The sequence below is a fragment of the Haplochromis burtoni genome, unplaced genomic scaffold (assembly GCF_018398535.1).
Source record: "Haplochromis burtoni strain Fernald_Lab_line unplaced genomic scaffold, NCSU_Asbu1 Contig_220, whole genome shotgun sequence".
Lineage (NCBI taxonomy): Eukaryota > Metazoa > Chordata > Actinopteri > Cichliformes > Cichlidae > Haplochromis > Haplochromis burtoni.
In genome coordinates, this window is record NW_024582581.1 from 813,283 (window position 1) to 826,276 (window position 12,994).

General features: G+C 41.6%; 1 protein-coding gene across 1 annotated transcript; it reads right to left on the minus strand.

The window, feature by feature from the left end:
* Window positions 1–6,965: 6,965 nt before the first annotated feature.
* On the minus strand, window positions 6,966–8,402 carry LOC121815455. Its single transcript, XM_042226620.1, has 3 exons — window positions 8,145–8,402; window positions 7,781–8,063; window positions 6,966–7,665 (listed from the first exon to the last, which is right to left on the minus strand). The coding sequence occupies exons 1-3, from the start codon at window positions 8,399–8,401 to the stop codon at window positions 7,342–7,344; spliced, it is 864 nt and encodes a 287-aa protein (XP_042082554.1). The 5' UTR covers window position 8,402; the 3' UTR covers window positions 6,966–7,341.
* Between the last annotated feature and the right edge of the window lie 4,592 nt (window positions 8,403–12,994).

Sequence of the window (12,994 nt, forward strand, 5' to 3'; positions counted from 1 at the left end):
GGGCATCAGAGAAACTAAACTTCTGCGCTCAGCTTTTTTAGGCTGAGCACAGACCACCAGCGAGTCATTAGTCACATCTCAGCTTGTTTGTGTCTTTCAACACCAGCTCATCTAAAGAATTATTAACTGTAATTCCTCCTGCCTTGTGTTGCCGTTTCATTTCATTTGTTTTTCGACTTGACGGGGCAGCCATTAAGGTCACTCTGTCAGCGCATGCTACTTTTTCAAAGTGACAGACAAGATAAAGGGAGAAAATGAAATGTCTGTTGATTTCATTTGCGTTCCTTTTTCAAATGGCCAGATAAGAATGTCACTAAAGGACAACTCTATATTTCACGCATCAGCGGAGACAAACAGAGACCTTCAAGAACACTAATATTGCTGAGGATCTGTAGACCTCGAGTGACCCGCCTCAACAATCTGGCATCTTCTCACAGTCTCAGATGAAAAACAACAGTTCTGGTCATCCTAAACTGAAACGACCTCTCGGTCTGGGTTTAGTGATTCTAAAACAAGACCAGTCAATGAGAATATCACACTAAATGACCTGCGTTGTTTTCCCTTTGATCGTATCTGAACGCTCCCCCTTTTCATCTCGTCCGAGCGAAACAAAAACATCATGGTGAACATGCATCACGCTGGATGCAATGAAAACAGGCCTGGATTCAGATTGCATCAGGTAATTACTGCTCCAGTCATTACTTTTATGTCTAAGTCTACCCGCCAAGGTGGTGAAATATTCCTATCAGCAAAGATGGTAGATGAAAGGCCGACATTAGCGGGGGAGCTGTGGCGTTGCTGCCGCAACTTGTGCTTTTTGAGATACGCGTCCCCGCTGTAGCTGCCGTTTCTCCCACTTGTCAAATAAAAGCAATTCATCTCAGTGAGAATCTCTTCTATGGATGATAATTGTGAAAGAATATGTCCCTGTGACATTGGTGTAGAAAATCAGCAGCTGAGTCTGTTTGTTTTTACTGGGGCATTTTTCTTTTTGTAAACTTTATTCTGATAGATATTTCTTTTAAAAACCCATTTCCTCCTCTACGTGTAAAAATAGCTTACTCTTCCAGACATTCAGACTTATTCATCCAGTGATTCATGTTTATATACAGAGCACAATTACAGAGCATTCACTTTGATTGCTGTTCATCTTATGGCAGAACATAAAATTTTAAAGAGTTTGTGCAGAAAATGTCCGTTGTGCCAGACATTCTGGACTCACCATCAAGCGTCCTTTCAGTGCAGCATGCACGATTTATGGAGTGCCGGTAAAAGAAAGAACTACGAGACCAGATACCATGACGCTGAAAGAGTTCAAGAGGCAGAATGTCTGTGAAGGTTCTCAGCCATCCAGGCCATCGTAGTCTAAGGAGCTTGGAAAAAAACGTTTCAGGACTTCTTTAAGTTTCTTGAAGACGTTTCACCTCTAATCTGAGAAGCCACTTCAGTTCTAAGAGCAACTGGTGGAAAGTCCCAGATTTTAACCCAATGGGAGGGTCAAGGACCCCTATTGATCCACTACCTAATCACACGAGTCAAGCTGTGAAAACGGATGTGAGTCAAAAAAATGTTAACCACAGGCCAAGTGACGAGCCAAGTAAATAAGACTCCAGAGACCCATAGACCAGTCCGTGACCATCTGGCAACCACTGGTCACCAGGGAAAATTTGTATGCTTGACTTAGTTGCCAAAAAACCTGTGATTGCTTTGGTCACTAGCAGATTGCCATCTCCATAGTTTGCATGAAACACAAAGACTGAAATGGTGAAAAGTGAGACACAAACCTGAAATGGAGACCGTCGCCTTCAAAGTAAAAGCTGCACCTTTGAAAGTTGTTCGCTGTAGCCTTCAGGCATGAGTTAAAAACTTTATTTCAAGTTTGTGTCCCACTTCTTCTAGTTTTTTGACAAATGTATCGTGGTTAGCACGATACATAGCCTTTATGCAGCCACACTGTTGTAAATAGCACTGCGGGAAGTAATTATGAAATATGAAATTTAACTTGTTTGTTCACAGTTGCCTAGTTAAATATCCAGTAGTCATGCTGTAACATTACCCTGCATTTGTCGAGTTCACAAATGCAAGTCACATATTCACTTTCGTGCTGCTGTTGATCTGTTTTGATAACATCAATAACCTGATAGTATCCCTTTCTATTTGCTGGCTGGCTTACAAGACCTTTGACACAGAGCTTAGAAAAGTTTACTGGGGCTGTAAGATCAAAACAGTTTGCTAAATGAAGCTGTAAACACTCTGAGGAGGACACCAGGGCTACATGATAATTCTCTAAGGCCTCATCACTACAGGCAAAACCACAGATGAAAAGTTATCAGTCGTTATGAAATGTACAAATGTAATTACATGAGTTTCTTTCAGTTCATAAGAGCAGCATAGTTGCTGTGTGAATCTCAAACAGCAGAAGAGTCTCTATAGATTCTCTGGAGTGCAGCCAGGAACATGGAAATGTGCAAGAAACTAATATAACAAAAGCCTGTTTAGGCAGTTTTATGTATTTTCACAGGTCTTTACACTCTATTTGTAGGTTCACAGATTTTGGGAACATCACAGCTGTACAAACGTTGCACCTTATATACTTCACATGTAAAACGAGGGAAGGTTTGAGAACTCCTATTACAAGATGGCCTCAAGTGACATCTGCTGATAGCTCTTGGCAGAAAGTGCAAAACTTTTTGAGACATTCACAAAGTCACCTCACTTTCACAGAGACCATTATTCTAACATGGGGGAATTCACATTTTCTGTCGTGAGTGTTTGAAAGATTTGCTGAGTCTGTGCAGCCTCCTGTTTGCCCTCACAAGGTACAGGTGAAGAGGGTCTCAGCCAAGTCATTTCCGCTATTTGGACTAAACCCTGTAAAAACGTCCCAGGGGGCCAGAGGACTCATTAGGTGCGGTGACACCATTGCCGCAGGAGGTGTCACCAGGAAAGCAGCTGACAGGTCCTTAAATATAACACACACTTCCTGTGACCTCCCATTCGGACAAGCTGCTGGGGCGTGATCGCTGCTCTGCCTCCAAGGCCAGTATGTCTTCGGTCATCATTTAAATTGAGAGCTGCACACAAACACAGCATGCACACGCACACACAGGCAAGAGTGCGTGAGTACCTAGAGTAAAAACATGCATCTGTGTAGACATGTAGACATTCATAAATTACTTTGTCCATGCAGAAAAGTAACAAGTTCAAACCTGAAGAACATTTTCAAAATTTGGCAACTCTGAACGTCAGCGAGAGGTCAGTGAGAACATCAGCCATCAATCCCAGAACACCCTGTCACACAGTGTTTGCTGAGACTCGCTCGTAATCATCCGCCAACCACAGTGGCCTGAGATGCTTTTCGCCAGTTGACATTAAAGGGACAAGAGACACCGTGTTGGCTGTGCTTCCCAACATCTCATTTCACTGCCCCCTCCTCCTCCTTCTTTGTGTGGAGAAAACCAAACAATGGAGCAAATGTTTCATTTTTCAGTTCACTGTCAGGGGAACAAGCACTTCCACTTTGCATGCCATTGTTGTTCTCTCAATGATACTGTGCTCCACAGCAACACTGGCTCGGAAAAAACCTGTTTCACTATACGCATAATTTGTGTTGTGGCTGCTACGGGGGGAACAGAAGTATAATGTGCTGCCAAACCACCTAGCAAGCAAGCAAGCAAAGCCCAAGGAGACAAGGCTCTGCTACACTTCTCACAGAAAGGGAAGTTTACTTTCTTTTGCCCACACGAATCCATCCAGTTATATTGAGATATTTCAGCTAGAAAGATCATCGGTAGGTCATTGGACCTCATTTACAGGGAAGATGGTAGATGCTGACGAGTAACATTTAAACAACAGGCCTTGTCACACAAGCCTCTGAGCCTCTCTGTATTTTCCTGCTAGACAGTTTGTTTCCCTTCTGACCTTTGTTAAGTTTTATGTGTTTAGATTTGAATGTGCTCATATTTGAATCCAGAAAATTATAGAACCTAAACCTAATTAACCACATCCCGCCTGCATGTCAAGGCACCTACACCACTTAAAAAGTCATGGATTTATAGTGCGCACATATGTGAATTCACTAAATGTGACAGTTCAAGTAGTTCAAGTAGGATGCATCTATTTCCCTGGTGTTAAATGCAAGTGTGAACAAGCCTTCATTCTACCATCTCTAGCACTGATCCATCACAGCGTCCTCAAAGAAACTAGAGGATGCTAGCTAGGAGCAAGGACACATATAGTCATTTATAATCAATCTACATGCTAAATGCAGACGTCCTTGTGCATTTTAATCAATCTGGGACACGTACTGTATGATAAGGGAATGAGCAAGACTTTATATTTGTGCTGGTCCCTTGCCAACTTGTAGCACAGAGCTGCATAAGCAGCAGCTATATTTGCTCCATGCACAGCAATAATAATCACCATAATCCCCGATGCATCTGATTAGTCAAACACTGCCGGTGCTAGCTCCCTGTATCTGTAACATTGCCCGAGGCAGCTCTGCTGACAGATGACTCCACACAGCGTGTAATAATAAACACGCGACACAGGAGGAAACACGAGACCCAGCTTGACTTCCAGTCCTTATAGGTAATCCATCATCACCGTGCTGACCATCTAACTTTCACGGACCCGTGTGGGTGACATACAATACAGTGACGAGCTTCTGGATGTGTTATGCACCCCTGTGACTGACACTGAGCATTGTTTCCCACTGTCTCCGCTGGGCTCATCTGAGACCAGGAAGGATAAACAGTCCACTGTGCTTGGCACAAAATTTGTCCTCCTCCCTAATGAAGTGCAACCTCCCGAGCTCAACATCATTCATCATACTCCAGCCGCTGTGTTGGTTTGTGAGCTAGTTTGCGTCTGTGCTGAGCGTCTGCTGCATATCTGCATATCTGCATCTCTGCACTCGTGTTTTCATTTTTCTGTCCTACGGACTGCGGGTGCACTAGCAGAGCTCAAATGACTCTAAGATGACCAAACAAACGGGCCAAACAGGCCCGTTTGTTTTCTTTCTTTCTTTCTTTCTTTTCCCTTGTGGCTTTTGCTTAGTTTGGAACCAAACTCATACATCTAATTTCCCGTCTATTTGATGGCTATCAGAATTTTGAGCTGTATTGGATTTTCATATAGACTTACGCTATGCAGGGGAAGCAGAATGATTGTCCAGTGTTGATTTATGCACCGCTGTGCCACAACTTCCCAGTTCCTCATAAAGGAATTAGCCTTGCTCCAGCTGTGCCATAATATTTACATGATAAATCGTTAGGCTGTGTTTAGTCTGTGCTCTGATGTATATCTTAATGCAGTGTTTTCCCCCCATCATAGTTTGGCAAGTGCAAGTTATGACTGTCTACAGCAAGTCATATATGGGCATGTGTCCTTGTGATCGGGGTCGAGGCTGAGGGTTTATTTCATGCTTCGAAACTGGTAGACGATCCAGGAAATTTTAATATATCATTCTGAAATAATTAGAAGATGGTTCTGTGATCAAAGTCATTACAGGATGTAATATGAGGGGAAAGATTAACCGGAAATTATGTTGGGACATAATTCAGAGAAACTTAAAATCTGGCTTTGGATGTGTGATGTGTTCCATATGGTACTGTGATGTTATACAGCTCGAGCATTACAAAAGAAGCTGAGCATATCCAGACGTGGATGTGTTTAGTATATTATATGAGGGCCAGTATGGCGGCTCTTTCTTATGTTTGCTGGTGGAGAACAAGGCAAAGGCTGAATCTCTCCCTGTGTTTTGGTAGGCTGACAAATCCATTTATAATTTTTCTCAGATTATTAATATAACAAATGATATCAGTGGCCAGGTCACACACACACACACACACACACACGACACACCACACACACACAACACACACCTACACACACACACACACACACACACACACACACACACACACACACGCACACAAGCAAGAACTCAAGTTTGTGAAATATGTGGCAAATGTTCAAAGAAGTAAAAAGAATGGGTTGTACTGGGTGATGGATGCATTTCTCTTAAATTTCCACATTATAACATCAATCTAACTCGTTCCATACTCTCACTTTTAATATTTTAAAGATCCTACTTCAAGCTTCAGTTGTAATTTCATCGTTTCTTTTCAGGTGAGCATGAATGTCTACCACAGCAGTCCCCAACTTTTTTTGCGCCACGGACCGGTTTATGTCCGCAGATAAATACAACAAAATAAAACCAGTACCGCTACCAAATAAAAGAAGATTTATTTCAGGGGAAAAAATCCAGGGAACCCGAGTTAACGATAAAAAACAATAAAAACCCAGACAGGTACCGGTCCGTGGCCCGGGGGTTGGGGACCGCTGGTCTACTACATTGTACTGTTATTTACAAAGTTCAATTCAAAGCTGACCATCAAAGGTTGAAAATTTTTTTTTGTTTTCTTGTGATTAAATCCAGTGTTAGCGGTAATGGATGTAATTAAACAAGCAGTCTATGTATAGTTATTTAGTGTTTTAAGCAGTTCACTAATTTTTTATTGATTCAATAACTGCCATTTCTCGGCCGATTAAAGCTACTAACCTCACTCACAGGCCGGTGTTTACATTTGAGGGAGCAGTAGTGCCTTTTTATTTATTCATTTGAGGCATTTTTGTTCTTTTTAAAACCTGCTTAGACATACTAAAGAAGTTTGTACTGCAGGATTAACAAGTGCAGAGTGCAAGCTTTTGTTATTTGTTCTGCTGAAGCCCATTTTACAGTTTTTTACAGCCGCTAGGACACATTTCTCAATACTTAGGTCACTTTTGCAAAACTCTTCACACAATTCTCCTAACTGACCTTCAGCTTGGCAAAGCAGTTCATTTCACATTCAAAATGCACTACAACTACCAAAACACTTTATTCAGGTCTCAAATAAACTCATTCTTCCAGAAGACTAGCAAAGGTTTTTTTGCACTAAGTAATCCCAAAATACAAGAATTTGTATACACACCATCCACTGATACACATACAATAGTAATGCTAATCTACTCGGTCTTCTCCATTTGGCCACAGGTTCTCATCCACATCACATCTTATGTCATCTAGGGCAATACACCTAGGAAAGAATCTCCTGGAATGCCTGATCCATCCCTGCAATCTTCTGCTGATATCTCCAGGCATCCAGAATTCATTGCATCCAGGAGGGACATTTGATAATGAGGATGATGGTCGTAAACCTTCCACCGCCATGAGGAAAAGAATTCCTCTAAGGGGTTGAGGAATGGAGAGTAAGGTGCGAGGAAAAGAGACTCCATTCTGGGATGGGCTGCAAACCACTCGGTGACTGCACGGGAGTGATGAAATGCCACATTGTCTCATACAATTATAAATGTTGGCTGATTCCTTCTCTCCGCATCCCTTTCCTCACCTAGCACAACCCTTCCATAGAGATCATGCAGGAACGCAAGGAGCCGTTCAGTGTTGTATGGCCCAATTAGTGGTCTGTGTAGCAGCAGTCCATCAGTGGATATTGCTGCGCACATTGTGATGTTGGCACCCCTCTGGCCCGGGACATTCACTGTGGCTCTCTTCCCAATCACATTCCTCCCTCGTCGCCGTGCTTTGGCCAAGTTGAAACCTGCCTCATCCACAAAGATGAAAATGTGGTGTGTTTGCCTGCCTTCAATCTCCATGACTCTCTAACATAAATCCACAAGGCAACATAAGCTGTTACAGTAGTAAATTTGTAAAAATTGTCTTTGTTGTGTGTTTGGTTTTGTTCAAAAACAGATCTGTATTTTATTGTGATCTTACCTGGACATACTGGTTCCTGAGTTGCTTGACATGTTCAGAGTTCCTCTCAAAAGGCACAGTGTACAACTGTTTCATCCTGACCTGATGTTTTTTCAGGACTCTAGAAATTGTTGTTATGCTTACACTGTGAATATTTGCGAAAGTAACGTTGTCTGCCAAGACTCTTTGTCTAATTTCAGTGGGTTTTATCCCATTGTTTCTGATGACCATATCAACAATGGCAGTTTCCTGCACATCAGTGAAAATCTGTCCTCTCCCTCCTGTGTGAGGTAACCGTTGAGTCCTAAGCAGAAATGCAACAACAATTACACAAAAGCTTATTTACTTCTGAAATGTGCAAATGCCCCTGCAGAATACAAGTTACCTGTTGGTTTGCCGGAAAACTCTAACAATAGATGCCACTGTAGAGCGTTGCAGATTTGGCTGCACTCTCTGACCAGCCTCTCTCATTGAGTGACCATGATTTACTACATGATCAGTTACAGTAGCTCTGATCTCATCTGAGACTACAGCTCTTGATCTTCCTCTTATTCTTCTTCCACCACGCATACGTATTCCTCGCCCCCTCCCAGCCACTCTTCTTCCTCTTTCAGCCACTTCTCCATTTCTGGCTGGGTCCATGTTTACAGTCACAAAACAAACCTATTCAGCAGTTGTCTCCTTTTGTAATGAAATTGAAGGAGTAACACCTGTGTAGATGTTCATCTACAATGAGAATCAGCTGTGGCTGGTTAAACTGCATTTTTAGATTTAAAATATGTTTCAATAAAATATTGCTGTTGAATTTTGCTGTCTTTTTAAGTTTTGCATTGTGTTATTGTTTTGGCCATAAGTTTAACAGTTTTGAAAACAGTATGTAAGCACATGCAAAATGTCCTGTACGTACAAAGATTTTTGGCAGTTGTTGTGTCTGAGTGAGAAGATAATTCATGAAATTTGAGAGATGTAGTCATTGAATGCATTTTGTGCCAAAACAATGATAACTGGTCCTCAGTTTAGCCCACATAGACTTCTGTTGTGCTCACTGTGTGAGGAGTTTTGCAAACGTGACCTAAGTATTGAGAAATGTGTCCTAGCGTCTGTAAAAAACTGTAACATACTTGATCATTTTGATTATAATTTTTACGTATAGTACATGTGTAGCTAAAGATGAGTTTAATTTTTAATGGAACCAGTATAATTGATTTACAAATAAAAAAGTTTTGATGTACATGTATTTGAACTGTTATTTAATAAATGGTTTACGTAAAAAAGTCAAAACTTTAAAAACTATAACATGATATTTATTATTATACATGGGCCGATCGTGGCTCAAGAGTTGGCAGTTCACTTGTAATCGGAAGGTTGCCGGTTCGAGCCCCAGCTTGGACAGTCTCGGTCGTTGTGTCCTTGGGCAAGACACTTCACCCGTTGCCTACTGGTGGTGGTCAGAGGGCCCAGGTGGCGCCAGTGTCCGGCAGCCTCGCCTCTGTCAGTGCGCCCAGGGTGGCTGTGGCTACAATGTATTTAAACATGAAATAAATATTCATGGTTATGTATAAGGAACTCATTAAATGGTTTACATTACGCCATTGCAAAATTAGCCATACTGGAATCTAACCAGTAAAAAGAGTAAAATTTTGAATACTTTTATCTTGAACAAGAGGTCAGAGGTAAAATGTGACATGATATTTTCAATTTTCTTTACATTGACAATACACAGCACACTTGTAAGAATCATAGTTAATCTAAGGGTTTTTGTCCATTTTCCACCAATAAGTCATCAGGTTGGTGTTGCTTTATAGTTACACCAACATGGAGAATGTATCCTACACTGTAGTGGAGCCTCATGCTGTCGAACATTTGTTTTACTTTGCAAGGTCATCATTTGAAGCTCCAGTTTGAACTTTACAGATATCTGTTTTGAATTTGTCACCTCTAAAAGAATCTCCACCCTTGAATATCACTGCACAATTTTTCACGTTTCCCTCCTGTCTTGAAACCTGGGTGCCGCTTTGTTCTGCCTCTATTGATCTGCATTCAGGGCGACACCTGCAGGATGTATAGTTTCCCTCGTATGTTTCAACGTCTCGCACATAAGCGATAAGAAGCTATCATAACACCGGGTAGCATAACGAAAAGTAGGTCACATTAAGGATATGAACCTCTGCTCAGCTCGGTGTGTGTGCGCTCTCAGCAGTCTCTACAGATAACTCGCCCCTATCTCTTCTCCATTTAGTGCCGCCAAGGCTCGGTCTGGGTTACACCGACTGCCTCCTCAGGGGAAATAAGGATACGGCTCTCAGGTTCCCAGCAGGCCCAACATATGGGATCTGCTCTCGTATCCAGTAGAGATGAATTCATCCCAAACTCATCTTCTCACACAGATTAATTTGGCAGACATGGTGAGGCAGGTGGAATGTGTTGAGCAGCATCTGCGTGTATGTATGAGATTGATGTGGATGCTACGTTTTTGTGCTGCTGAAGGCTGTGCTGATGGAAAATGGAATGAGGTGAAAACCTGTAGTTAGTTATTGGCATCCCGTCTTATTATTAGTATCCAAAGTGAGAGAAGGACAATTCATACTTTACTGTGACACTATTGACTGATGACTGACATGACTAAAAGTTGAATCAAATGTTTTTACTATAGCAGCAATGTCACTGAGATTAATACCCAGAGCTTATGAGGCTGAGGATAAATTTAAAAATGTTATTCAGCAGTAACATAACACATTAATTATGTCGGTTAAAGTAGAATGGATGTTTTCTAAATTTCAAGGGGATTTTTCTCCAGTTAAATCACTTCTAGTGGTTTGTTAGGACTGCCATAAAATGGCTATACCATTACTCAGGGATGTCTCTCTGACTCTGAACATGCCTTTCCCCCCTCTCCTCTTCCTTTGTCAACAGGCACCGGTAGCACAGTTTCTACCAGCACCCTCCTGGCCAACAGTGCCAGTACTGCCCATTGTTAATCCAGCCCAGCCACATCAATTACGGAAATCTTACTGGTCATTTGTGTGGTTTAATTGACAGATTTTAAGATTTTACACCAGATACCGTTCCTGATACAATCCTCCCCGTTTATCCAGGCTTGAGACTGACACTGTACACTGGCCACGAGGCTTGTGGCTTCTTGTGGCCATCAGGCTTTAGCTATCAAAGCCTGTCATGAAGCTTTAAGTTGAACATTTTCAGTGTTATCAGCTTGGTGACATTAACCAATGAGTATAGGAAGTCTATGAGTCCTTCAGGAAAGTGCTCAGTGAGGACAGAGTGTAAGAGAACCTATGGCTGTTTTACACGCAAGATCTGATATCGTCGTGTTGGTGTTGTTCCCAGATCAACATAGTAAATGTTGTTCCAGGATCAACATTGCAAGTGACCAATCAGAATGTTGTGACGTCATACTTTTGCGACTTCGGGAAAATCCGCCGTAAAACAAAAAACTGTACTTAACCTGTGAGAAACCGGCTCTGTCCGCCGATCAACGGACCCTGACCCTGGCCCTAACCCTTTAATAAACGCTAAGCAGAATTGATATTGTCCTTGCAACACTGGAATTTCATAAATGCACGAATGGCTTGGCGAGCCAAAGAATAACGTCACAAGAATGTGATTGGTCACTTGCAATGTGGATCCAGGAACAACACCAACACGACGATATCAGATCATCCGTTTTACACACACATCCAGAGCTTTTTGTGCAAAGCCCCTGCTGGCCATAAATTACAGTGCAAGTTTAAAGCATTTCCACATCGGCTTTCCCTACAGACTCACAATTTGAAAGTACTGTAGAGCGTATTACATGACGCCATTATAAGGCTGTATGCTAAGCTACAGGCAGCAGTTGGCTATATTAAGCTGGCATACTGGAACCTTACCACTATGCTAGCTTCAATAAACAGCCTGACTGTCCAAAAGTAGAAAGTCTGCCATAGCCTAGGTTTTCAGCTTAGCATCAAGACAGGAGAATACTTCAAAGAAATGTCCCAGGTTTGGTTCAGTTAACTTGCATTAAGCGACACTGGCTGAGGCTACATGTTCAAGTTAAACCAGCTGTATTTTACAGTGAAGTTTTGTTTTTGGTAAAGAACTGGCCCGTATCTAACATTGGGATCAGTAAAGAGCAGCCTCTGAGACTTTAAAACTAAATTTACTATTTTCTTGTGGCAAATAAACCCACTGATCTGCTACTACACTTGAGTGACTTAAACCTCTAAATATAAAACTACCTCAAACACATAAAATGACATTCAAGTAAAAAAGAAAAAAAAGATCTGGGTTTTATTAGGGCTGCTTCTAAATTCAGAGCTAAGGGCACACTCAGAAAATAATGATAAAACTGGTGCAGCCTTCAGGCTATTGGCTCAGCTGAAAAATCAAACCATATGGTAGCAAACACAATCTGCCTCGATCATCCAAACCCACAAATAGTGTCATTTGGTTCAGTGGCTTCCTCCAGACAGAAGTCAAATGCTTCAGTGCCTCTTTGGTTTTCAGTAGAATGAAGGCAAATAATAATGAATTTGGGGCTTCGGTGTTCACCTAGGGGGTGACTGAAATTAAGTTTTTCTCTTTTTATTTGTAAGAAAATTGTGAAGAATAGGGATTTAAATAGCTAAATACAAAAAGAAAGACTTCTCAATGGAAACACAAATGGAAGAGATAATTTTTGAACCTTAAATATAACTGAAACTGTTTCCAGTGTAAGTCCAGAGTATTCATATCCATCTGACATGTTCTGGACATTATTAAAGTGACATAGATACAATACACGTAACAAAGGACGTCTATAACACTGTATATGTGCAGTAATAAAATATCTTTAGTGGGTAACAAGTAACAACATTAACAGATTGTTTTTTCCTCTGTCTGCACTGTTTATTTAATCTTTCACTAATGACTGCTCATGGAAGGAGACTATTATGGAAAATGCAACAGTCACGCAATAATTGGAAATGCAAACAGGAAACCAAATACAGTGAAACTGCTACGCCGGGATGTGGCTGACTTAGGATTGAGGGACGTCCTTAGTGGAGGAAACCAGGGACTCTGAAACCTCATCAAAAGCACACTGGCTCTTTAGACCAGCTGCCAACTTTCTGGTCTACGGTTTGTGGCAGAGGTTAATAATCACTGTGGTTGCTATCTGATGGTTTTCCAAAGATGTGTGCTAGTGTGAATAAAAGAGCTGAGGAAAAAGAGCTGGCTCTGAGCCGCTGTCTGAAG